This window comes from Pyrgilauda ruficollis, unplaced genomic scaffold, assembly GCF_017590135.1.
Source record: "Pyrgilauda ruficollis isolate IOZ18807 unplaced genomic scaffold, ASM1759013v1 scaffold60, whole genome shotgun sequence".
Taxonomy (NCBI): Eukaryota; Metazoa; Chordata; class Aves; order Passeriformes; family Passeridae; genus Pyrgilauda; species Pyrgilauda ruficollis.
The window spans coordinates 170,192-196,857 of record NW_024527711.1 but is presented as its reverse complement, the minus strand read 5'-3'; the positions used below and the strand labels follow the sequence as shown (position 1 = coordinate 196,857).

The window sequence follows — 26,666 nt, the reverse complement described above, 5'->3', positions numbered from 1 at the left end:
CGAAGCTCGAGATAAGAGAGACTCAGACTCAAAGAATCAACATCTACTACTGTTGTAATCTGATAGAAAGAGTGCAGAGGCCGTGAGAGAGTTCAGGGGACTGTGCAACTGCCAGAGTCAGAAGGAAACTACTGATTTGAAGTTGCAGTTGAGCATTCCCCTGTTGCCATTTTTCCTGCCAGAGCTGTCTTTCCCATAGATTAGGGTCCCTTGATCTCTCAAGCCACAAGTTCAATCTTTGGCCAGGCAGTAGGTCAAACAGCACAAGAGTAGTGTATCTTTCTGCTGAGGATATTAAGCTTTAGGGCCCAGTTACTACAGCTACAACCTACAGTTTACAAGCCCTGGCATTCATTCTGTTTTTCATGTACCATTACTGGCTTTACTAATCGGCTGAATAGCAGAATTATGCACTCAACACACAAATGTATGCTAGTTTTGCATTTGGCATGTGTATCCTTGCCAAATATTTTTTGAGCTTTTTTAGTTTACCAGGGATTTATGTGTTTTAAGTAGGTAGAGTATATGTAGCTACCTGCAAGTGCTGCTAGCTTCAGCTGAACCTGACTCTTGTTTTCACTGTCAGAATGAGCAATTCTCACTACTCCTGAACTCAGCATGAGGCATATGCAGTAACTAATAATTTTCATGATAATTCCAAAAGTGATACTAATTTAAAGAAGTACTGTGTGTTCAGGAGTTTATGGTTTGGACCCTTTTTCTCACCTGCTATAAGAAAATGAGTCCTTTTACCCTGTAATCTTTTCATAGTGTTTTTTGCATAGTTTCTCTGAGTACTTTGGGTTGGTCTTGCCTCCTTTTAGCCTCAAACCTTTGATTAAATTTAGACTGAAGTATGTGTTTTCAAAATTGAGTAGAATAGTCAGCTATTATCAGCAATGCACTCGTAGAGTTAGCTGACACTGGTAATATCTTAGTTCTGGCTGGTAAAGCTACATGTAAAATAACAGGGTGGCTGATGGATGTGACCTTGACATTGCCAAGAAAGGACTCAGAGGAAGATGAGTCTTTCGGGCTGCTGATCATCTGAAGAGCTCTGAGGTCTCTCCTTGGGTGCGAAATGCGATGATCAGTAACAGCTAAGAGTAAGATGAGGTTTGTGTTGGAGCAGCTTCTTCCACCTTCTCACATATGTGACTTTGCGTTCCTGACAGTGCTTTATTTTGGATCTCACAGGTCGGGATCATTTTTCTCTGACTCCAGTTATTCTGAGGAGCATTTGTAAGACTTCATACTATACTTGGCTTTGTGTATATGTATGCATACAACAAAACCTCATCTCGCTTCTGTTTCACCTGGGTGAATGGTAGTTACTCAGCCTTCACATGCTGATTTTCTTCCAAGGAGTTTGCAGGTGAGATAAGTCAGGGATACTTTTTCAACCTGTTAGCAAGCCAATACAAAATGTTTGTATATAAAACAGGTATGATCCCAGGGGGACAACAAAAATTCTTGTGTAGTAATGTCACTCTTTTCACCGGCCTCCACAGCTGATTCATAGAATAAAATACAACACAACAATTTGGGTTGGAAGGGTCCTGCAAATACCATCTAGTCCTCTCACCCCTGCAGGGACATTTTCAACTGGACCAGCTGGCTCAGAGCCCTGTCCAACATGACCGTGAATGTTTCCAGGGATGGGACATCCACCACCTCCCTGGGAAACTTGTGCTAGTTACTCACCACCCTCACTGTTGTTTCACTGTAAAAAAAGATTCTTTATATCTAGTCTGAATCTACCCTCTTTTAGTTTAAAACCATGACTTGACCTATTGCAACAGACCCTACTAAAAAGTCTGTCCCCATCTGTATTGGGTTTGTGTGGCGATGTTTTCATGGTGAGTGGCTACAGTGGTGGCTTCTGTGAGGAGCCCTGGAAGCTCCCCCTGTGTCTGACAGAGCCAATGCAAACCAGCTGAGATGGCTGCTGGACAAGGCTGAGCCCAATCACTGGTGGTTGCAGTACCTCTGGGAGAACAGATTTTAGAAAGGGAGGAAGTTACTGTGCAGAAGCAATTAGAGCCAGACTACAGAGGACTGAAAAATGTGTGAGAGGAACAGCCCTGCAGACCCCAAGGTTAGTGCAGAAGGAGGGGAAGGAGGTGTTCCAAGTGTCAGAGCAGAGATTCCCCTGGAGCCCATGGGGCAGGCCATGGTGAGCACCATGGCTGCAGAGAGCAGTATTCAGAAGAAGTCTCACCTGGTCTGTAGCTGTTACCCCAGAGCAGGACACAAATGCTGCCCTGTAGAGGTTTGCTCTGTCTAGAAGTTTAGGACACTCTCTGAGCTCCCAGGTGACACTGGCTATTTTTCTGTTAGGGAGTGCAGAATAATTCAAGTGCCTAAAGTTAGGTGCTTATCGCACTTTAGATACCCTAGGATAGCTGGCCTGATCCCAGGATGACCCTTGTGTTGCATGGAGAAACCCCATGGCACAAAGGAGTTGCGAGTAAAGAAGGTTAGGCTGAAAAAAATGGTTGCAATGTGGGAGAAGATGTCTTAATTTTTGGCTTTGTTTCTGACTAGCCAAGTCTCTTTTAATTTGTAATAAATTACTTTTCCCTGAGTGGAATCTGTTTTGCTAATGATGGTAATCATCAAGGTCAAGTGATTTGTGTTCATTTCAACCCATGAGCTTTTTCATTTTACTTCCTGCCCCAGTCTTGTTGAGGAGGGCATGTGATTGAAGACAGATTTATACTGTATGTTATACTTGCATTTAATTGTAACATAATATACTCCACCTGTGGCTAATCCATGGCATGTAAGAACATGTCACAACTAATAACTAATAGTGATAGGGGTGTATTTTAAGTGGTAGAAGCCATTTGGCTGCTGCTTGTTGTTCAGTCTCAGCATTGCTAATGACCTTGTCACTTTAAAAAGACATTCACATAGAAATAAATGCATTTCATACATTCTCACTGTTGCTATTCTTACCTTCTTCCTCCACTGATGTTATTATCATGTGAGGTCTAATTTTGATAGCAATCTCCAAAAGCACTTGTCACTTTACTGTCTATTATGTGCCAGTCCTACACCTGTGGTGCTATATAAATGTTAATAATACATCAATATGCTCATTCTTTGTGAGTTCTGTAGGTGGAATTCCATCTGGTTTGTATATGTCAATTCAGATGCTGGTGTGAAATGTCATTGCTGTTCAGAATTTGTGATGGTTTATGAGCAGTTGGGAAATGACAGGGAAAAAATCACAGGACTGGACCTGCTTATCATTTGAACAAAGCCATCCAGCCCTGTGCTTAAGACAGTGGCTGTGACTGGTGTGGAATACCCAAGTGGTGTAATTTTTCTCTGAAAAGCCCTAGTTTAAGTAATCAGGACATTAACTAGTCTTTCCTGCTTTTTCTGAGTATTTTCAGCTCATCATTATGTATTTAAGAAAGTTTTGATACTCAAAGTACTGACATTTCTTTCACAAACAATATTTTACTTCGGGCTTTGGGAATGAGTCGTAGGAATTTGGAATAATGCCCAGGCTCCCAGAAAAGCTTTCCTGCCCTCAGCCATATAACTGGTCTCAAATGGACAGGTCCTCAGCTCCAGAAAGATCAGTCTTGGATTCCATGTAGCCATGAAGGAAGTGATGTGCAAGGTCAGTGAGTTTATGCAAAATGTGATGGTTCTGTGAGAATATCTTTTGACTATTCCTTGGGCTGCAGTTGTTTCCTTCCCCATGAGATACTGATGGATTTGACTAAATTAGACAAGGAAAACTTCATCTTAAGAAGTTTGTAATCTTAAGTGCAAGTAGTTAGAGAATATTGGAAATAAATTTGCGACTTTTCCTAGATTCAAATTGGATGATGTCTGGCCAATCTAAATTATATTCTCAGCTGCTCTAAGTATACATTGCTTGCTAAGGATTAATGTTACCATAGATTAAAAAGGGAAGAAATTCAGCATTTTGTTGGTAAAGAGGAAATAATTTTTCCCTTAATTTCATCTCTCGGCCACTTCTGCTGGAACAAGTTGTGAACAAGCCTAAATCAGGAACTTTCAAAAGCAAAAAGTCCTGGTAATTAGTAGAAATTAGGATTTTAAATACCACATGTACATTGGTGCACAGCCTGGATACATATTTGTTGAGAGATACACACCCAGCTACACAGGGGCTGTCTGGTGGAAATGGAAGAGTTTAATTGCATCTGGAAAACCATTTCATCACCATCACCCAGGGATTAAGACTGCTTACTTAGGCAGCATGAGAACTGAGAAGCAAAGAAGGCAGGGACAGCCCTGGGGCTGCGGGTGGAAGGAGGAGGAGGAGAAGGAGGAGGAAGGCAGAGCTTGCCAGCCCCCAGAGCCTGCCAAGCTGCCGGGCAGTGCTGACCGAATGGCCGGGAGCAGGAGCAAGGCCGCCCTCCGTGCGTGGCTCCTGTGCCCCGGGCTGCTCGGCTGCTTCTTGCTGGGCTTTCTTACAGGTGAGTGCGGAGACCCAGGGCTCAGCCCCAGCTTCCTTCCCCTGCACACACTTGTGTGCTGCCCCTGTTGTGATTAACTCACCAGCAGGGAGATTATAGTACTCTTTAGGGGCATGGTGGAGTATCCGTCCCGCTGCTTTTCTAAGCTTTTCTGTCTAGCAGTTTCAGTCTTCAGGGAGCGAGGAACAGAATGGCTCTGTGCTTCAGCTCGGGATAAGCCCTGGAGAGCTGACAGCTTCCCAAAAGAGGCAGCCTGGCATTCAAAGAGAAAAGATTAATATGAGAGTTTGAGACTCCAGCGACTGCAAGATCTCCCTGATTTTTTTTTTTAATTTTTATTTCCTGTTTTTTACTGAAGATATTTTTAAATGCTCCTATTCTGTTGCTATTTTAGAAATTAAGGGTAGAATGTAGAGGAGGAGTTTGACTGACAGCCAAGTTACTGAAGTTTTCATTATGCACATTGAACTTCATTAGAGATTCTTTTCTGAAGTCACTTGCAGCATTTGATTTCAAATTAAAATTGCATGTCCTTTTTGAATTTGTGTTGTAACACAAACCTAACACTAAAGCATGAAAGAAAATCCATGAGGGTTATTAAATATATAAAATATTAGTTTAATTTTGGGGATCCCTGAGCTGCTAATTTCTGGTGCTCGTGCTATGCTTATACATTTCCCTGAACATCATCTTTTGGCCCAGCTCCAAAGCAGGATACTGGGCAAGACGGACTTTTAGTCTGATCAAGCATCACTGTTCAGTTCAGAGAGTTGCTACAATTGTATTTAAGTGTAAGAGGTCATATATACTGTGCAAGTGACAGCACATGTGCTTGTCTCATGAAAATCTTCCCACTTTGGGATTGTCTAGCTATAATAATAAAAGGATTTTGTTGTTGTTGTTGTTGTTGTTTTTCTTAAGAAAAACTCATATAGTTGATATACCCTCTCCTTCTACTATTTATGGCCACTGAATAAACATTTTAAAACTGGCTTGGGTGACAGTTAACTTTATTAATTTAGCTATTAAATAGACCAACCCCACCCTTCCCCAAGTCTGTAACTATTACAATGCTGGCAGGGTGGCTGTTGAGTCCTAGACCTTCACTTTAAATATGCTTACACATCTGTTTAAAAATATATGCATAAGGTAAATAAAGTAATTTCATCATGAGTATCAGGAGTTTGAACCTCACACTACAAACAGTTAACTGAGATTTTAAACTATAGTTTAAAATTAATGAGAGAGGAGTCTACCTTAAAAAGGGGATTTACCAGGGATTTAGGGTTTACTCTTTTAATTATGACACTTTTAGGCATTTCAGTCAATGAAATATATTTTACTTTTAGACAAGTTTTTATATTTTTTTATATTTTACTTTGCTATTTTACTTTTAGGGCCCTAAGACACTGGCAGAGGGTGCTCTAAGCCCTGTTCCTCCTTGGTGGTTTTAACTGTTTAGTACCACAGGTTGCACCTGTGCTCAAACGTGTGAGGCCATTCTTGCTAAGTAGGAAACTTCTCAAATGTGTTTCAGGATGGTTTACAAAACTGACTGAGAAAAACCCCAACTCTTCAGATGTGCATCAAAATGTGAGACAGAAACTTGTGGCTGAAATGAAAGCAGAGAACATCAGGAAATTTCTTCGGTAAGCCTTGTGCATGATTTTTTGAACAATTTTATCAGTCAAAAAAGCCAGAAAGTGGTAACATCAGCTCCAAGGAAGGGCCTCTGAAAGCAGAGCTTTTAAGATGCTTTGGAAGTATTTAGTTTGTTTGAAAGACTGAGGGAAGAAGGGAAAAGCTTACAACTCTTCTGTTCCCCCACTCCCCATTTTTGAAGTTGCCTGTTTGAGGTGGTTGTGCTGTCCAGTGTGCTTCCTCCAGTTGCATTAATGCCAGTGCTTACCAGTCTTCATGATTTCCCATCTTTATGATTTAATGAAGTGTGCCTTTTTTTTATCTTCACTGAAAGCATCTGAAGCTCTAAACTCAGATAACTGTTTTCTTTCAGACTGAGACGATTTTACTCTGAGATACGATGATTGACATGAATTATATCTGACTGATCATCTGTTCTGTGTCTCTTTAAACTTTCAGTTTGAGCAGCTAGTCTAAGTAGAAAATTAATCTATTAAAAACTAATGCTACAAATTTGCATGGCACTGAGTTGTATGTATACTTGCAACTTAAAATTCCTTTAGTGTGGCCATACTGGATAATGTGCTGTTAATTGGGAGCTCTGACATCCCATTGTACCCCACCTTCTGAGATAAAGGGCTCTGTCCATGATCTGTGTGAGTGTATGGTTAGTTAAGGCTTCCATTATGTTAGTTAGTATACTTCTTTACATCATAGTGCATCCATGCAGTTCTTTAAAAACATCTAAAATATTAGGGATATAAAACTACCTTTTTTCCCCCATTCCATGAAAATGAAAAAAACCCACATTATTTGGTATATTTATATGTTCTATAGAGGAACAAATATATTCACATGAAAAGTAAATAAATACTCACTCTGGTTAGTCAAATGTTCGTATTCAGCATGTAAGTCAGCAGTTGCATCAAGGACATCAAAGGATTACTGATAGATTTGATTTCTATGCATTTGTTCTAAACCCAAAAGGTTTCATACCTAACATCAATAAGCTTAAGTCTACAGGCCTAATCTTATTTTGTATTCACTACTTTCAGTAGATTGGAGAGTTCCTGAAAATTATGTTTGAGTGAGAGTCTAGGCAGCATAGCTCTGTAATTAGATGTAATTAGGCCAAAGTCTCTTGGCTGTGGGATATTAATGGTTTCTTTGTCTGCTTAATTAATGGTTAATTTGTCTGCTTGCTTTGGTGATGGGCCAAATGCTTCATGCTGGTTGTGGATTTTTTTTGCCTAAATTCAAATAAAAATCAGGAAATGGGGAAAAAAAAAACCTTAAAAGTCTCAGAAAATGCAGACGCTTTGGTCTTAGCAATTTACCACAGCTCTGGAAAGGATTGAACTGCTTGCAAGGGAAAATTTGGGAAAAAAAATTCATATGTGTTTTTCCTGATGGCATATGTAGTATTCAGTATACTTAAAGAATTGAAAGGCACTTAAAATACCAGTGGGAATTAAAGTGTAAGGGGCAAACAAGCAACAGAGTTTGGCAAAGGTTGCTTCCAGACTTTGGTGCATACCCTCACAGTTTAAAGAAAAGGAACTACAACAGCAGAGGGCAAAAGGTTGTGGTCTACTTACAGAATCTGGATGGATTCAAATCCTGGGGCCAGGAAAGACCTTTATGTTATGATTGCAGTGTTGCTGTAGATGAGAAATTCTGATGATTGCAAGAGGCCCCATGTGGCTGAAAAAGGCTGATTCTCTGCCCTGCTTTTAATAATGACAGCCTGGAGAGACTCTGAGCTGGTCAGCTTTAGGTCTGGAAGGGTGACAAAACATCCTTCTGGAATCTGTTTTCAAACAGTCAAAGGACAGAAATATAGTTTGGAAGAGTCAGTTTTTATTTACTATTTGTTTGTATGGTCAGCATATTGCCCTCTGTAAGGAAATGACTGGCTATGTGCATGAGTGGAGACATTATAGTGGCTGTGACAACCTTGACTTTAACAAGGCTTTGGCCATCATTCTCCTTTGGAAGCTGAGGAAGTGCACACCGCAGAACAAGGGTTGAAAACAGTCTGAAACAGCAGGCTGAAGTGATATTAATCATGGTATTTGCTACCACTAATTAATGGTAATTGCTGGTATCTGACATCTGTGGGGCAGCTATTGACAAGTAGCCTGCTGGGAATTGGAAGCTGATGCAGAGTACCTGGATGACTGATGAGCTTTCACCATTCCTTACTTATTCTCTGGGCCAAGTAAATGGCACACAGATTTCTCTGGGGTAGCCCAGAGGGACTGGATTCTGTTTGTGACTATTTATCAACATTGTGTTATATATCAACATGTATTATATCTGATATGGAAGTAAATGTTGTTAAGAAGGTTTTGTTATTCAGGCTTTTGATTAAGAAAAAAGAGCAAACCTATGCAGATAATTTAATGCAGTGATTTTCAAGTTAAACTTATTAAGACAAGCTGTGACAACAGTACAAATCCATGATCAGATACCAGAATTATCTGCAAGGCTCCTTACTGAATGAGTAGCTTTCCTACCTTTATTTCTGCTTTTTGCATACTGCTAATATTCTTTTGCTCAATCTTTGACATTGATTTTCATTGCTTGTGTGTAGATGTGGCTATTCCTGTTATGCAAAGAAAAAGGTTCAGTTGATTTATCTTAAGGCCTCAGGAAAGATCCTCTGCTCTGGGTATATTTTGTCATGTCCTCATACAGAATCTGATAAGCAATCATGTTTTACAGCTCAAGCTTTAAGACCTTACTGTCCATGCAGTGTGTCTTGAAGATTATCTTTATACACACTGATCCTATTTCAGTATTGTATCTCTCTGCATTTGCTGCTTACCAGTGGTTTTCTGTTTTGTTCTAGTTCATTTACCAAGTTGCCTCACCTCGCAGGAACTGAACAGAATCTTCTTCTTGCCAAAAAAATTCAAGCCCAGTGGAAGGAATTTGGATTAGATTCAGCAGAACTTGTTAATTATGATGTGCTTCTTTCATACCCAAATGAAGAGCAGCCAAACTACATTTCACTAATTGATGATCAAGGGAATGAGGTGATCTTTTCAATGACAAAATTATGTTACTGTAAAACCTAAAAAACCTCCAAGTGATTTCCTATTAAAAAAGTGTCATCCTCTGTATTCTCACCTACTCAGCTCAGCATATGCTTTATATTATTAAAAAATAATCCAGTGCAAAGGGAATTCATATTTAGAAATGGTTTTCCAGGCTATGGCTGAGATCTGAGTGCCTCATACGGAAGAGTGAGGATGTGTGGAGAGGCTGCAGTTAACACCAGTAGACCATAAGGTGTTAGAAGGGTTCAGCTTAAGGATACATCTAGGCTAATATCCTGTTTCCATAAACAGCTTTAAGTGGATGCACAGGGACTTTTAATAACAAAGAAATGTATTTCAGGCATGCAGTTCTTCCAGTGTCTAGCTGTTTTCAGCTCAGGGCTTCTCTGAATGTGCTGCAATTAGTCTCTTGAAAAATCTTCATTAGACCTTTTCCAAGGATTTATCCAGTCAGTGACCCTCATTACATCTCTCTTCCAAGTATCTATCCAAACCCTGCTTGAACATCTGTACAATATTTTTTTCCACTACAGGAAAGGTAAGGAATTGCAAAGATACTATCAATTTAATGCTTCCCTTGCCTTGTTTCCCTTGCTCTGAACCTGATCCCACTGGCTTCCTATGGTGTCTCCTAAGTTAGTGTTGGAAGTACTAATGAACTAGTCAGTCTGTAGACATCTTCTCCCTTTTGAATACCTGGGGAAATAAAGAAGTAGATTAAATTCTGACAAGGATCCTGAGCAAGGAGAGGACTTGCTAGAGGTGGGACTGCTAGAGCAGCATCATAGCACATAGGTAAGGATGAAGAGCCAGGGTAGAAAGTAAGGAATGTGTGCTCAGGGATAACACAAGCTTAGAGGTGAAAGAATGAAGGACTTCTTCCAGAAACCCTGTAACAGTGTCTCAGCTACAGTCTCACAAAATGCCAAAAGGTGGACATGCACCTTAAAGCAATGTGTGTTACAATGCATAGTGATGAAAGGCAGCATGTTTAACTGGAGTATTACCAGACAAGAGATAAAGAGCATAATAATGCAGATGGGAGAAACTACAAAAGACACCTGGAATGGCATGGATGAACCAGATGTCTTTTCCTGTCGACACCTCTTGGCAATTTTCAGCTACTTTTTTCCTTAGGTTCAGGCAGTGACTGATGAGCATCTTCTGATGTGATTTGTTTCTTTGTATTCATATCTGCATTCTATTACAAAATTTCAGCTCTGGATCCCTACCTGTGTTTATGTTTGAACTTATGTGTACTAGTTAGAACTGTATATTTTGCTATCAGTTAATGGAAACAATAATTTAAATTTCTGACAAAGCTAACTTGGCAAAAGCCAACGCTTTTAATACTTTTCATCCATAGGACTGCAGTATTTTGAAATAGTAATTATTTGACAAGGAGTCTGGTGCACAGAAACTGAATTGCTGTCTCCTGACTTTAGTTTAAACTATAATTAACATTTTATTACTGTGTGAATTTGTGACTAGAATGTTTGACCAAAAGCTACTATTATTTTTTTGATAGGTTTTCAATACATCATTGTTTGAACCTCCTCCCCAGGGCTATGAAAATGTTACTGATGTACTACCACCATATAATGCTTTTTCAGCACAAGGAGTGCCAGAGGTAAGAAAATAAATTATGTAATGGTACTATTACCTATTTTTTGAAACACTTTCTGGGACAGATTGCTCCAACTTCTCAAAATATTTGTTGCAGTAGTTTTAATTACCATTTTTCTTAATTAAAAAACACGTAGGCACAGATAGGGCTCATATTATGCAAAGGTTAGGAGTCTTTTATGACTAAATAAAGAGCTTTCCCAAATTGCTAGAGCTCTGAATCACTTAATAAGTGAAAAGTTTTTATTTTGTTGGAAAATTTTGGATACATCTCAGATTGCTCCATGTTATTCAGTCATATGTAGAGGACTAGCTTAAGGCACAGGTAGAAGTAGTATTTAGTAGAATAACACTATTATTATAGTTATATAAGTTGGAAGACATTTTAGATTAAATGAATGCCTTCAAAGACCACAAAAGTTCCTCACTTAATCTGGTAATTCATTATGGAACAGGTCAGGGACAACACCACATTGCATAAATGAGTGAAATGTTATAGTAGTGAGTGTTTGTGTATATAAGGCATACCACTGCTTTGTCACAGCTAGAGACGTTTATCAGTTTACCAAAGTACTCTGGTTTATTTTCCAACCTGTTTTTAGGACTGTTAAGTGTAGGATAATAGCCAATCAGAATTTTGAATCAAAGCTTCCTATAGAACATTGTGGATATTTTTTGCTATTGTTTTTATGGGCACTGGATCTCATTTGTAGAAATGAAAAAAAAAAAAAATTGAAATCCTCTGTCGTACATAATGAATGAAACTTTATTTCTGATAATGGGTATTTTGTTTGTTGACCGACCAGTTGCCACACCACTGCTTTTCTTTTCTGCCCAGGGAGATCTGGTGTATGTGAATTATGGCCGTACAGAAGATTTTTTTAAGCTGGAGCGTGAAATGGGAATTAACTGTACAGGAAAGATTGTCATTGCCAGATATGGGAAGATCTTCAGAGGAAACAAAGTAAGGGTTGTGTTTTAATTTTTCTTCTGTGGGTCAGACACTGTTGATGGCAGAGCTTGAGGGAATTAATAAGGGCTGTTCGTTGGAACATATGAGCAGAAGGAAGCCTGTGACTGCAGTCTAAGAATAACTTTCAAAACAATAAAACCAGATGAATGTATTAAACCCCTGAGACAGAGATGACTGCAAACTCCCTAGGCAGTTCTTGAAAGAGAATAGTTCAGGGAACTGAGTATTTTGTAGAGCCAAGTCTTCTGATATGTGCCATCCATAGAACCGTGGTACTTTGAAATAGTAGCACTTTGACAAGGAGTCTGATGCACAGAAACTGAGTAACTATCTCTTCTGATTTTAGACAATAAATCTGGCAAAATTTGTGATAGTGGGGCAGTGGGGATGGTGTTCAGGTTTTGTGCCTCATTTTTATGTTCTGTTCTTCATTTCATAGCCTTGAGCTATGACTAAAAGTTTGACACAAATAATGAACATACTGTGTTTCACTATGCTTGCTTCTTCTGCTGAATCAGGGGTAATTTTAAACTCTTTCACATACTTGTCTTCTAAAAACATGTGTGCATGGAAGCAAATCTCAATGTTCAGATTAATTGCTGCATTAAAAAAAAAAAAAAGCCTCATCTTAAAGCCAAATAATTTCACAGGTTAAAAATGCCATATTAGCAGGAGCCCAAGGGATCATACTTTACTCAGACCCTGCTGACTACTGTGCCCCAGGAGTAGATGCTTATCCAGGAGGCTGGAACCTTCCAGGTGGAGGAGTCCAGCGTGGGAATGTTTTGAATTTGAATGGAGCTGGGGACCCTCTAACACCAGGTTATCCTGCAAAAGGTGAGTGCAAGTTCTGTAGCCTGGGCCATCAAGTTCTTCATAAACTGCTGCTGAAAGTGAGGCACTAGAAGTTAATTTATTTTCAGTACAGAGGCACAGAAAAAAGCTGCTTGAAATTCTTAATGACAATAGTTAATTTTCTATTGCACACTAACTGTGGTCTTTTCAGCTTCCCAGGAGAAGAAATCCTGGCAAAGGGATTTTTCAGAAAATATGACAGTGACACACTAAGTTCTGTCTGTGTCATTCTAACTGCTTTCAGTTAGGCAGTGGAATAAAGTTTCCAGGAAACTCTTTGTATGGTCCCACCCTTGTGACACTTAAAAAAGTAGGACATGTAGGTTTACAGACTGTGAAGCAGCAGAAAATGGCTGAGAATTTACAGCCTTTTTAAAATATCTGTGTTTCTCGAGAGGAGCATTTTAAACAAGGTTATACTTTGCCAACAAAGAGGACTAATAGCTTTACTTGGAGGTATGTTTCCTTGCTGATCATAACTTCCAGGCAGAAAAAACAGTTTAAAATCCTTTTTAAGTGGAATAAAATTCCTATAGCAAAAATAAGAGCAGCTTGGAGTCTTTCAAAAGTTGGCATCATGTGCTTCTCTTGTCCTTGTTGGCATCCTAAACTTGGTCTGGACTAAGATGCCTGCCAGTGCTGGGTGCTGATGGGATGGCTGTACAGGGATGCTTCTGGAAAGCTCATGGGCTTGTGTGGCTACTGCTGGGGACATAAGACAACCTAAACCCAGGAGAGGTTGTGTGTGCCAGGTTCAGCACGCTCACAGAGATGCTGGCTGATGTCTTCAACCCAGGGAAATGCATCTGTGGATGTCCTCTGCAGCTTGTCAAGCAGCTGCACAGGCGCCAGCTTCACCTCACATACCAGCTTGGTTTCCCCAGAGCCAGCTTAGAGGAAATGTTATAACATGGTTGGACAGCAAATCTAGCCTTGCATCAAGTGTGGGGACATCTTTTGCACTGCAGTGCAGATGCATTACTGGTTCTGTCATTACAGTTTGGTTTTCTAGAAGCAGTCATGCATGCTCGTGGCTGCTCTGCTCAAATGCTTCTGGTTTGGTGAAAGTTGCTGAGGGCACCATAAACTTAACATTTTGTTCTGGTTTCTCAGAGTACACTTTCAGGTACAAAGTCAATGAAGGTGTAGGGATTCCCAAAATCCCGGTTCATCCCATTGGATATCATGATGCAGAAGTATTACTGCGGTGAGTATACATCTGTCCTCCTCTCCAGAAGTCAGGGCTGACAAATGTGCAGACAAATTTTTCATATTAAGACAGCAAAATCTATGCTGTTACTTACATTTGCTACTCTTTGTAGTAATGAAAGTAATTCAGAAGTAATAATGTAGTATTTAATGTAGCAGTAATGTAGTTATTCTGGAAAATGTAGAAAATTCAAAGCATTCTGTTTTTGCAATAATGCTTTTAAGAAATTTGTGAAACTACCTAGGTTTTGCTGCAATAATTATTAAGAGAATTTAAGGTTTCAGCCTAATTGTCCACTCCATTTGTCTTGGTTTTCACTTCACAGTGCAATGGGAGGACCTGCAGCTCCAGACAGCAGCTGGAAGGGAAGTCTCAATGTGTCTTATAATATAGGGCCAGGATTCACAGGCAACTCTTCTACAAGGTCTGTTTTAATACTTGCCTGTTTATATAGTATTACAAAAAAAAAAAAAAAAATCCCTCTGAGGAAAAGACTCTGAAGCAATACGTCTACACATCTACACATACTCTGGAGATATTTACTTCCTTCTGCTAGGGATACATTTAGAGATAATTATTAGAATTTGGAAATAAATTGCACTAGAAAAAGATCATAAATTAGCAGATCAAGCCACATGACAATGACATTTGGCAATAAATTGCAGTAAAGCTAAAGATCACTTTTCTGTGACTTTTCCACATAAATATAGTTTCAGTTTACATGAGGTATTATTCAATGAGGACTGTTAGCGGACCCCAATGAACAGTGTGTAAAAATGGTGTATCATTATCTCTACCCCATCTCCTGGATAATAAGTGTATGTCTGAGTATATATATAATTTTATAAATATTTAATTTATCATTATTCTTTATCACTATTCACTAGCTGAAAATGAATAAAGTAGGAATAACTAAATAAGACAGCATATTTGACATAATTACAGTGCTGTTTGGAGTGTTTTGAAGAGCAACAGTGAGAAAACAATATGATTCATCCACAAAACTTGTATTTTTGAGTAGACTTTTTAACATCTTCCTACTTGATAGAGTAACTTTTTTTTTTTTTTGTAAATATGGATTAATTCTACACATCTTTCTCAGAGCAGTTCCATATCAAAATGAACCTTTTGATTCTAGGTAGAAAGTCACTTGCACATGGAAAGTGTGCACATATATGCATGTTCAAGGCACTGGTTTCTGTTGCTTTCTGGGCAAAGATCCAGTGGCTGTCCTGAAGTAGGTTTTGATTTTGACAGCTATGCAGATTTGCTGCTGAAAAGATGGCTTCAAATGTGGATCTCCTGAGGTTTTGCCAGACACAGAACCCCCCATTATTTGGTGCTTTGTTTCTTCCACAGCTTAAGGGGGCTACACACTGTGTTAGTTTTATCTCTCCAAATACCTGGATTCCCTTTGTTTTTTATAAAATTTCACAAGTGGATTTTACTGGTGAGGGACAGGGAGGAAAAAAACTGTGCTTCTAGTAGAGGGTTTTCTGTCTTCAATTAAAGATTCCCTGCCCATGACAGGAGGTTGGAACTAGATGACCTTTAAGGTCTCTGCCAACCCAAACCATTCTGTGATTCAGTGACTGACAAATCTTAATCCCTTAGATCTGTCCTAAACAGAGATTTCAGTTTATTCCTGGATGAATATTCCTAATGACCTTTTCTCCAAGTTCTATATTATTGCATGGACCTGTGCTAAAAAACCAAAGTGTATTCTGTATAAACATTTACATATCCACAATTATAATTTTGGTCAAAAGGTAGATGTATTTTTAATTCCTGTGCATGTTTTTCAGTTTATTCTTCTAGTACACAATTAGCTGATTGGTTCCTATAAAAAAAAAAAAGTTCTATAAATTCTGTAAATCTTTGCAAATTTATAAACTGGCCCAGCTCATATGATTTTTTCTAAGGCATCAGCAGCTGGCTAAACTGAAATAAAAAAATGAGTGTCTGAGACAGCATGGCAGTGCTGAACACACATGGGATCAGTATTGAAAACACAAAGCAGGACAGAAGCACAAACTCTCTGGTTTATGTGTATAACATTGGCTCTTTATTGGCTTATTAATCAGAAATGGTTACTCCACACTCCCTTTCATTTCAGAAAAGTCAGAATGCATGTTCATACAAGCAATAAAATCGCACGAATTTACAATGTCATTGGCATCCTCAGAGGAGATCTGGAACCAGGTGAGCATCAGGTGCTTCATGATTTTAATTCCTTCTTTCTTTTGTATTTGTTGAAATTGTACTTGTGTTGTAAGAAAGTGTTTTAGATAACCATAAAATACAGAGTCATGAGGAATTCTTAGTAGTTTTTCTGTCCTTCCCATCACACTATTAGTCATTGGCATTCCCAAGAATGGCATTCCCTTTAAAATATAGTGATAGACATGGGAGAGGAATTTTTTTTTTTTTTTTTTTTTTTTTTTTTTTAATAATGCCTGCCACTTTACAGTAGGCTTCACCTTACATCTGTCATAGATTTTGCCTTTGCAATAATTAACATCATTCAAATTACAGAAAGCTAGTGATGATTTGGGATGTTAAGATTATACTGTTGATACTATTGATACATCATATTATTGATACATTATACTATTGTAGCAGGTCACACACAACAAAGACTTTTAGATGGAAAATATTTATTAAATATTTATTGTCTTTAGTTGCAGACCTTAGCAGAGTAAGTGAATGATTGCAGATTCCCTTAAAAATAAACTTGTAGCACTGGTATTGAACTTCATATTTGATTTCGTACAAGTAAAGATGCAGCCAAAGAAAATCACAGGTAATCCAAGTGCATTTTAAATTATTAATTGATACTGTATGTTCGTTTCCAGACAGATATATTATCTTAGGTGGTCACAGAGACTCTTGGGTGTTCGGTGGTATTGATCCAACCACCGGTGCCGCTGTTCTGCAAGAAATCGTACGGAGTTTTGGTAAAATGAAGATGGAAGGTAACTTACTACAGATGTAAAATGATGAATATGGAAAACAGCAGCTTTGAGGATCATAAGCTGTTGTATTGATTTAACTTCCATGAGCTTCCATAAGCTGTTGTATTGATTTAACTTTTCACGTCTACAGAAAGTTTTATTTCTCATTATGGAAGTTGTAGGTTCATTGGAGAGATGCATATGTGGCATTGCGTGATAGTTGGCTGAATTTATTCCCTCGTGAGTGTATTGGTACCCTCTTAGCTGTGCAGAATAAAAATATTGCATTAAGAAGAAATGCCTCTGCAACAATATGTTACCCTAAGGATTTTAGAGAGGATTTTTTTTTACTGTTATATCTGTTAAGTGCTGTTTTTAAAGCAATTTCTTTAAGTATGGTCAGTAGACTTTTAAAGTGTAAGTTCAATTTTCAAGTTTAACTATGTAATTGCAGGTTGGAGACCTAGGAGAACTATTATTTTTGCTAGCTGGGATGCAGAAGAATTTGGATTATTGGGTTCCACAGAGTGGGCCGAGGCCAGTAAAAAAAACTGCGCAAAGCAAAGCAAAACCTGAAAGTGTGTTGCACGTGACTGCAGTAGCCAGGATCTATTCTTAAACTGCAATCAAAAACTCTGTGGTAATATTGGAGTACAATAGACTCCTTCAGGTGTTGTGAGGCACTCACGTGTTTATATAAATTACCTACTTAACTAGCTTCTTGCAATATAAGTGCAGTAACTCTTCTAAGATTTAAAAATCTACTTTGATTCAAAGCTAATATCCCACAGTGCTCTCTGTGTGGAAATTTATCTCCTCATTTAACAGAATGATAGCATTTTATTTGACCCAGATTGGTCTAACTTTCTATTTGAGAAATTCCTTCGTTTCTGTAAATTCAAGTCCAGATTCTGAACCTCTGATCCATAAGCATGCCAAGCCTTTGTATGAAAATCAATCCTACTGGGCAAATGAAAGAATAGATAACCTATGAGTGAATAGAACAAAATTCCTGTGAATTCCAGGATTGTAGAGTCTCAGGGGCAGAACAGTCAATTAATTGTGTAGGAGGATCCCTGACTGTATACCTGCCTGAAAGAACAATGTTGGCAAATTCAGAAGTGAAGTTCTGGCTATTTTTATCTTCTTTTTTCTATTGGGCATGTTATTTTTATCTTCCTTTTCCTGCCTGAGGGAGGAATGTTGGGAAATTCAGTAGTGAGGTTCTGAATACTTGTATGTTCCTTTTCCTGTTGGGCATGTTCACTTCTTAGTGGATTTGTTCCACCCCAATAACAAATATAGGTCTTATGAGAGTTTTCATTGCTTTGTCTGTTAAATCTAAATTAGAAATAGAGCAGGAAGAAAATTGCCTGATGAAACACATTTCTGCTGAACTATGTCAATTTATTAGTACTGAATATTTAAACAGAAATGTGTTTTCTTATTCTTCTATTAGAATTTTATTTACAAGTTAATATTTAGCTGTGTGGATAGAGCTCTCAGAATCTATAAAATAGAAACAAATAATCTTTTTAGTTTAGTTTATTGGCATGTTTCAGCAAATCACAAAATTACATCGCAAAATGGCACATGTCAGAGGAGGTAACAAACCCAGAAAAATGCTTCCAAACACCAAGGGGATTCCATCACTCTTCTGTTAACAAAGCTGAGATTTCTATTCCTTCAGATTTGCACTATTTTTTTCACCCATAAACTGTTTGGCTTCCAGCTGTAACAATGTCTTCATCTTACTGCTGGTTTATGAAACATGAATAAAAAGTAATTTAAATTATTTTAAATCATTTACTGAGAAATTTTAAATAGTTGGCATTAAATTTTCATCTCACCTGAACTCCTGAACTCCACTGATGGCAAAAATATGCTGTATGTAAAAATTTATTTGTGATTTCTTTGTCTGTGTGTCTCTGCACACATATAGGTTCTGTCAAGAAAAAAAAAAAACAACACACAGTTGTTTTCATTATGAGGAATATGAAAAAATGATACTTAAGAAATCAATTTCTCTTGAAAAAGTCAATAATAAATTAGGGGGTTTTCTTATGTTCTATTTGTTAAATATTGCTACTGCTGTTCTGTAATGGGTTTTCTGCCATAATTTGGTATCTAGTAATCTATCATTCATTATTTCATGAAATGGCAGCTGTATAAGGTTAGAAAACTGTAAGCACAGTTCATATTTGAACATGTCTTTTAATATTATTTTTTCCTTGCTTTATCTTGGTGGTGTGCATTACTACTCTTTTAGACCTAAATTAGATTCAGTTTCTCTAGAGACATTCCTCACAGCTTACATTCCTCTTCTCTGCAGCTGCCAGATCTGTCATGTATTAAATCTCGAGGAAAATTAACCCATGATATTCACCATTTTCTGTGTAACAGAAAGAATTCATCTGTGGCAACATCCTTTTGCTACACAGGCAATCTCCTTTGAGCATTATGAGCAATCTCCATTGCTCGTAAACAAAGGAATTTATTTATGCTGCAAATATGATTTTGCATATATGCAAGGCCCCATATAGGCAAGTACAGTCTTGCTCCCTCCCATCATATTCTTTTGCAGTTCTGTCAAGACTGTTTGTTTTTTTTTGGGGTTTTTTTTATGATGTTAATTTCATTATGTAGTTATCAATTACCAATTAAATTTTTAGTTCACGTGACTTACAAATTATTAGTTGGGTTATAAATTGAATGAATCAAGTAACAATTGCTAACCTAATTAAAATATCTGTCACAAAGCCAAAATCTCATGAAATACCACTTACTAATTAGGATATCAATTTCAAACATAATTACCAGTTTGAATAAAAAAAAATAAACAAGATGTCTGCATATATTTACCATGATAGGAATGCTTAGTGAACTCAGAATAGTCAGTCAACTGTATTTTAGTAGAAAATTTCAGTGCTTTGACTTATCCCATTTTGAAATGGAAGATGGTAGATATGGCAGGAGTGCTTGGTTTATCAGTGTTAAAATTGAATTCAGTGCTGGAAATACGTATGGAAAACTCGGGATTAAAAGCATGGAGGAATTCTGGCTGACCTCACAGTCACATGCTGCATGTTCAGAAAGTCCTGAAGTGCAGAGCTAAAATGCATGTCATACCCTAATTTTACTGTGTTACAATTCTATTCAGTAATTTTCCTGCTCCGTTTTGCCCTTGTGTGATGCAGCAGGCAGCACATACCTTTTGTGGATGTTTTCCACAACAAATTAAGTCCCAGAAAGGAACAAGGAATTTTATATGCCCAGAACATTTACCCATCCTCAAACAATATAATTAGTAAGGCACACAGTAGTAATTATCCTGACTGAGATCTTAACAGTAATGCTCTAAAAAACAGTGCACTTGACATGCTCTTGACTAAATGCCACTAATTGGAAGTAAGAATTATACATTTACAATCCTAGGAAAATGCCAAAGTCCTTCAGGAACGGGCAGTCGCTTACATCAATGCAGACTCTTCTATAGAAGGTGGGTCTTTTATTTTAAACTTTACCTGGCTTTACAGGTGTAATTTTTATTAGTTCTCCGTGAATTATTTACTACATGAGAGAGGTATTGTGGTGTACAGAATAAGTGGAGCAAATACCTAATTAAGAGGAGAGAGAGAACAATTTAAGTTTTCATGTTGCTTTCTTTTGCAAGTAGTGCTGTCCATGAGCTGCAGTCCATGTGTCTGAGTCCAGAATGCCTCCTCTGGAGGAGTTTATTATTCTGTGCTAATGAACTGAGCATTCTGTATGTTAAATTGTCTCTTAACTGCATTAACTTTAATTTACAATTGTAGTTTTAATATATGACAGTCTGCTCCTTATTCTGGTCACAGCTCCAGCTCCTTTCCCTGTGGAATTATAATATTTTGAGGCAGTAAATTATTATGATGGTAAGACCTCAGGCTTACACTTTGTGGGGGTGGGAGATGCTTTGGTGCTTTCAGCCAGTGTGCTCACCTTTGTTGATTGTCAGGAGCAGGGGTTATATATTTATTGCAGCAGGACTTTTTTAAAAAATAGACACTGAAAAGTGTTTCACAAAAAAACCTTATCCACCATTATCCAATTTACAGTGTCCTTCAGATTATGAGAAGAATTTGTCATTCAGGAATGCTACTTAGAAACGGGCCTTTTTTTTTTGAGAGAGAGCCCAACACCATGATCTATATCACAAAATCCTTCTGAAATTATGCTGCACCTTATTACAGAAGACCTTTTTTGCTGTTTTCTGTGCTGAAATAACAGTCAGAAGTGTCCTGTGAAGCTGCTCTGCTTCATAACCTCAGTTACTCAGGACATAACTCTTCCCATGTCAAATTCAACTTATTTGGGCTTCCTGTGTGTGAATAAAATTGATATCTACAGGCATATTTAGACTTATTACAGAAAGACCTTTTTTGCTGTTTTCTGTGCTGAAATAACAGTCAGAAGTGTCCTGTGAAGCTGCTCTGCTTCATAACCTCAGTTACTCAGGACATAACTCTTCCCAAGTCAAATTATTTGGGCTTCCTGTGTGTGAAAAAAATTGATATCTACAGGCATATTTAGGAACTCTCTTTATTCCTGTCAGCTAAAAATTTTGTCTGTCACAAAAGGATTGGAAAGAAAGAAAAGCCAAACCTAGTTTCTAAATGGTGAGTTGGAGCTGGGGAATAAGGAGGGTTAGAGCTGCTCCTTCATTTATGCTGCCTACATGCTGTGTAAAAAGTAGAGCAGAATTTCACACCTAGAAAATCTCACAAATGAAATAATAGCTTTACAACTGCTTCATATTCTCACCATGAATTGTAACGCATATTTTTTACTTGGTTTGCAGCCAACATGCTGCTGCCTTAACAATTTTCTTCTAAATCTTGATTATTCAAACATGTCTCTTGCTTTATGCATTAAAGAAAATGTGAAAGCAAAACAACTGGAAAAGAAGTGTGTAATAAGGAAAAGAACACCATATTCAGTGCACTGGCTTAAGTATCTTGGACATCTCTCACCTGAGCAGTAAAATCCCCTGTAGACTCATAGCATTCATGTGCTCTGAAAATTATTTTGTTTATCATCATATATTCTCCACAACACTTCTTATACCACTTTTTGGACAGCAAATTACTTCTATTTATTGTCCTATAGCAATGAAAATAAGCAAAGCAAGTCATTGTTTTGAGCACTTTTGTGGCTTGAATTTCCAGTTTTCACATACAGACTCTTCTTGGAAACATCATTAACATTATCTGGTATTTTTTCCATCATCTTACTTTCTGCCTTCTGTTCAACCAAAGCTTTGGGAAGCATATGAGTGACAAGGGCTTGTAGCTAATGAGGGGTAATTAGACATACTTTAGAGCTATGGGAAGGCTTAATTACATTACTGTGGATTTACTATAACCAATACTTTATTGCCTTGTCGTGGCAGTAGCTTACAAAGTGAGACCATGCAGTCTATTGCTGTACATATTCTGAGGCAAGACCTAAATTCTTGCCTTAGTCAAAAAGCTTATCTAAGAAAGGACTGCAGGGTTTAATCCATTAAGAAGATAATGCCACTAGTACATGAAGTTTTTGTTTTATTTTCAGGTAACTACACATTAAGAGTTGATTGTACCCCTCTTCTCAACAAACTGGTGTATAATCTGACAAAAGAGGTACAGAATCCATCTATTTTTCTGCCTTTCTAAGAATAAGTAAGACTCCAAGTTTATTTGATAAAATTGGACTATTGAATAATACCATATTTTTTTAACTGCTGTGCTAGAAGAATCTTGATTCCACCAAAATCAATAGCAAAACATCCCATCAGCAATACACAATCCATGCTCACAGTTCCTCAGTATTCTTAAAAGGATTGAAATGTGTCACTGGCATAAGTGGAATCTTATTTGAAATATAGAGTAAAAATAATAATAAAAAAAGCAAAATGCTTGAGCAAGATCAATGCTCTAAAGTTATAAACACTGAAGAGAAATATTTTTGACATTGGCTGGCTACCATTTTCTCTCTGTTCCCTGAATCTCCTCCATATCTCACTGAGCCCCTGAAATATGTGATAAATATTGAAGGATTAAGAAGGTTTTCTAACAGGTCTGATGTGTGGATTTGCATTATTTCAAGTGGTCTAACCATGACTCCTTTACTTTCAGCCATTATCATAAGGCTGAAAGGTTGTGATCCATTAAAGCATGGAACTTTATTTTCCGTATGAGTTAACCAGATTAGGCTTCTGTCATCAGATGAGGATTCCTCTCAACGAACAGAAGACAGCTCTGTCTGACTTCAGCAGCACAGGCTCCCTGTAAAGGCATCGGGTAGAAATTGGTGCCTTTAGGATGAGATTTGTTTGACCAAATGTAGTTGTCTACCTTGGTATGTACTGAACTCAAACTATTTCCTCCCCTAATCTTAAGGGAACTCAGGTCACTTGGTCCAGTGTGAAAACCTGCCCTGTAGTAGCACTTGGTAGGATGATCCAGGTACCAATCTCCCATCCTGGTAGATACATTCATCCCAAGTTATTTTGAAACACAGTACACTTTTGCCAGCTGAAATGCCATAGTTTAGATCTGGGGAAGTTTATCTGTGCTATTCCCATGGTTTTCTTCTCTTTTCTACATTTTATTTTCCTATAAATTCTATCTTAATCTTTCATCCTTGCAGAGGGAAGAAGCTATGCTGTTCAAATATTAGGTCTGACACTTGGCACACTGAAGAGCATTCTCTTTTGTCTATAAAAGTTTTCGTGTCCTTAGTGCTGCAGGGCCCTTGATAAAATAATTTACTTTCTGTCTGCAGTAAACCACTAACTCAGGAAGACATTTCACTGTAAAAGATAAACAAAGTTACAAAAAAGTGCTCTGGGGTAAAAATAGTACCTAGCTCTGATCTTAAGTCAACTATTCAGCTATTGCTGGTTTGACTAGAAAACTTCCATTAAAGTACCATGCAAAGTACTCGAGACTGACTTATAAAAATAAATGTCATATTCACTGTTATTTTAGCTTTTAACAGTAGAAGCATGATGTAAACAACAGAAAACCTGGCAGCCTGATTATGCCTGTCAAAGGAAACTTATTTCTCTTCGTAGTAAGGTGCCCAACATGTCCAACAGAGATCTCTTTGCTCTTCTTGTTTTTTAGTGGGCCAGTTCTCACCAGAAGTGTGGTGTACACAAGAAGTGTTTTCTTTCAGGGAGTTCTGCATTTAAGTGTGCTCCAGCTACAGCTGAGACATTGAGATGTTGATGGTCTTTTTGGCCCTGCTTTATTGCCAGGGTTTAGACATTTGGTCACCACCAAATGGTGTCTGCAATAGTTCAACTCCAATTCCCCTGAGATTATCACTGCTTCTTTTGCATTTATACTTAAAGAACTCTTCATCTTCTCTTGAGTTAGCAGGAAGCTTATGCTGATGCTAGATTTGGATCTAAGTCAGGGCAAATATGTTTTACTATGCTCTCAGTGTTGTATGAAAAAGCTGACCAATGTTTTTTTACATGACCAGAGCTGTTAGAATAATATCTTTGCCAGAGCATAGAGTGCTTTTGCTCCCATATGTCAGAGTTCAGCTTGCTCTTATTAATGTGCACTTTTTACTTTAGCCCTAGGACTTGACCAGAGTACCCTGAAAATGACAGCAGCCAAGCAGTTATTTCACAAAGTTATTTTCCTGCTAGCTGCTGACAGAATCTCAGAGGTCAGAACTCTTTGTAATTTCAATTTGGAGTTTGTATGTTTTTCAAGACCGAATTTAAGTCTCAACAACATGGTGGAACCATGTAAGTGTCCATGAATATTTATGCTTTGTATTTGGAGGAAAAAAATATCGAATCCTCTTGCACGTCATAACCAATCTTCTGCTTAAAGGACTGTGTCTATTAAAGGTTGTTTAAGTGTAGGTGGAGACCAGGTTGGGAGTCTTACTTATTTCTGCTCTGCCACAGATTTCCTAAGAGCTTTCATCAACTTATTTTATAGTCTTTCATAGTTTTGCTGGCAGCATCATGACAGCACTAGTACTTACCTTTTCCATCCTGGTTACAGAGCTTTTGGGGGTTTTTTTTGAGGTAAGGGTGAGACCTACATTTGTACATACAGTGTCTTGCACAATGATTCTCCAGGCTTGGTTGAGTCCCCTTGGAAGTGCTGTAATATGACTGGTTTGGACCCTTCCTTCCAGTACAATTCTTTTGCACCTTTCCTACTGAACAAGCAGTCAAAATTTAGGTTTAGCCTTGTTGAGAGAATATTGCCACTGTGCAGGGCAGACCTCAGGGCAAAACAGGCTTGTGGTTGTCATCTCCTCATGCCTGCTGAAAGGAAAGCAGGTTCTAGTTTCTGGAGGAGTCCCATAGCGTTATATATGCTCTTGTGTGTGTACATGCACATTCCCCCTATAGTAGATGAGCTCCAGGTGTAGATGAGCTCCTCCTTTTAACCTGTTCTTTCCTACTGTCTGTGGTTGGTTCCAAGTGTCTGTGAGACGCTTTCCTTGTTTGGGAATGAATAAATGTGTGCAACAAATGCCAATATTCACTTCCCTGCATGCAGCAGCACTGCTGGTTAAGAACAAAGCAGGGAGCTGCAAAGATCTCCTTTGATAATGAATTGAATTAGAGGTACTTCCAATGAGATTATCATATTTCCCTCTCCAGATTTTAAGCCCTGATGAGGGTTATGAAAAGAAATCTCTTTATGAGAGCTGGCTTGAAAAAGATCCTGCATCTGAAAATAATAACTATCCCAGGTAAGTTGTTAATATGTTTTGGGGCTTTTTACCCCAATATTTTAATCATATGGCTACTGACTAGAATTTTTTGAGGTGTGCTGTTTATGGCAGCAATACAAAACCTTTTACCACAAGGTGACCCTCTACCAATATTTTTAATAGTAAAATAAAATGAGATTGTATTATTTTTATTTAATGATGGTGATATTATTCCTGTGGTGAAATGAAACCTCACACTTTCTAAAGACCTTTTTATTAGCAGAAAAGCAACTTGAAAAGCATCCAAAAAAAAAAAACAAGGAGGCAGGGGAAAGAGTTCAAAACATAGTTTAGTCACATAGTAGATAAAATAAACTCAAAATTGTTAGGATAAGCAAACAGTTGAGAGAAGCTGCCTAGAGCAGTAATTAAAAAGCAGTAATTAAAAAACTTGAGATAATTATTTCTTGTTTATACAAAGAATGTAAATGTATTACATTCCATGTCTATATATGAGTTTATTAACACTTCATATTTGAAGGTATTACAACTCCAAAACACACTTTCTACCTGTGACTCAGAAAGGCTAAATCTTATTCACAGAGTGGTGTTACTGGCATAAGGTAAACAGAGCTGCCCCCTTTTGTGATTTGACAAAAATCTTCTGCATGTTTCTGGCTCTGCTGAGTTTCTGGATTCATTTGACCCACTGAGATTTCTTCCTTTTGAAAAAGCAGCCAGATTTGATCTTTCTTAGTTGATGCACATCATTCCTTGCAGAAATGTACACTAACTTCGGCTGGAAATAGAAGAATTTTTTTTTTCTTTAGCTGAGAAACACTAATTATTCATCAGGCCAGACATATAAACCTGAAACTTAACTTCAAACGTAAATATTTGAAAATACTTCGGATGCTGTGTCTGTCTTCTGCCGTCTCCTCGCCCCTGCCACGCCGCAGCTCCCCGTCAGATGGCAGCGGCGCCCCGCAGGTGCCGAGCGCCGCCCGCGCCTTTCGCGCTGGGAATTATTTATCGGTCTTGGATTCTGCTGCGGAATGCGCCAACTACACAAGCACATCTGTCTTTACACATACTGCTGCCCAATTCGTATTAGTTTGAAAATAGATGATTGGTGTTTTAAGACGGCAGAGACATGGCTGATAC

At 38.1% G+C, this 26,666-nt stretch overlaps 1 protein-coding gene across 1 annotated transcript in view; it reads left to right on the top strand.

Moving 5' to 3' along the window:
* Positions 1 to 4,326: 4,326 nt before the first annotated feature.
* LOC121362277 (N-acetylated-alpha-linked acidic dipeptidase 2-like) overlaps positions 4,327 to 26,666 on the top strand; it is a 31,236-nt gene continuing 8,896 nt past the window's right edge. The window contains exons 1-14 of the mRNA XM_041483646.1: positions 4,327 to 4,466; positions 6,004 to 6,115; positions 8,962 to 9,148; positions 10,701 to 10,802; positions 11,637 to 11,762; positions 12,422 to 12,608; positions 13,740 to 13,833; positions 14,162 to 14,260; positions 15,953 to 16,038; positions 16,692 to 16,811; positions 17,245 to 17,327; positions 20,226 to 20,289; positions 22,380 to 22,447; positions 25,450 to 25,541. Of these exons, the coding sequence (XP_041339580.1) occupies positions 4,379 to 4,466; positions 6,004 to 6,115; positions 8,962 to 9,148; positions 10,701 to 10,802; positions 11,637 to 11,762; positions 12,422 to 12,608; positions 13,740 to 13,833; positions 14,162 to 14,260; positions 15,953 to 16,038; positions 16,692 to 16,811; positions 17,245 to 17,327; positions 20,226 to 20,289; positions 22,380 to 22,447; positions 25,450 to 25,541 (1,508 nt within the window). The 5' untranslated portion in view covers positions 4,327 to 4,378. The remainder of the gene's footprint in view (positions 4,467 to 6,003; positions 6,116 to 8,961; positions 9,149 to 10,700; positions 10,803 to 11,636; positions 11,763 to 12,421; positions 12,609 to 13,739; positions 13,834 to 14,161; positions 14,261 to 15,952; positions 16,039 to 16,691; positions 16,812 to 17,244; positions 17,328 to 20,225; positions 20,290 to 22,379; positions 22,448 to 25,449; positions 25,542 to 26,666) is intronic.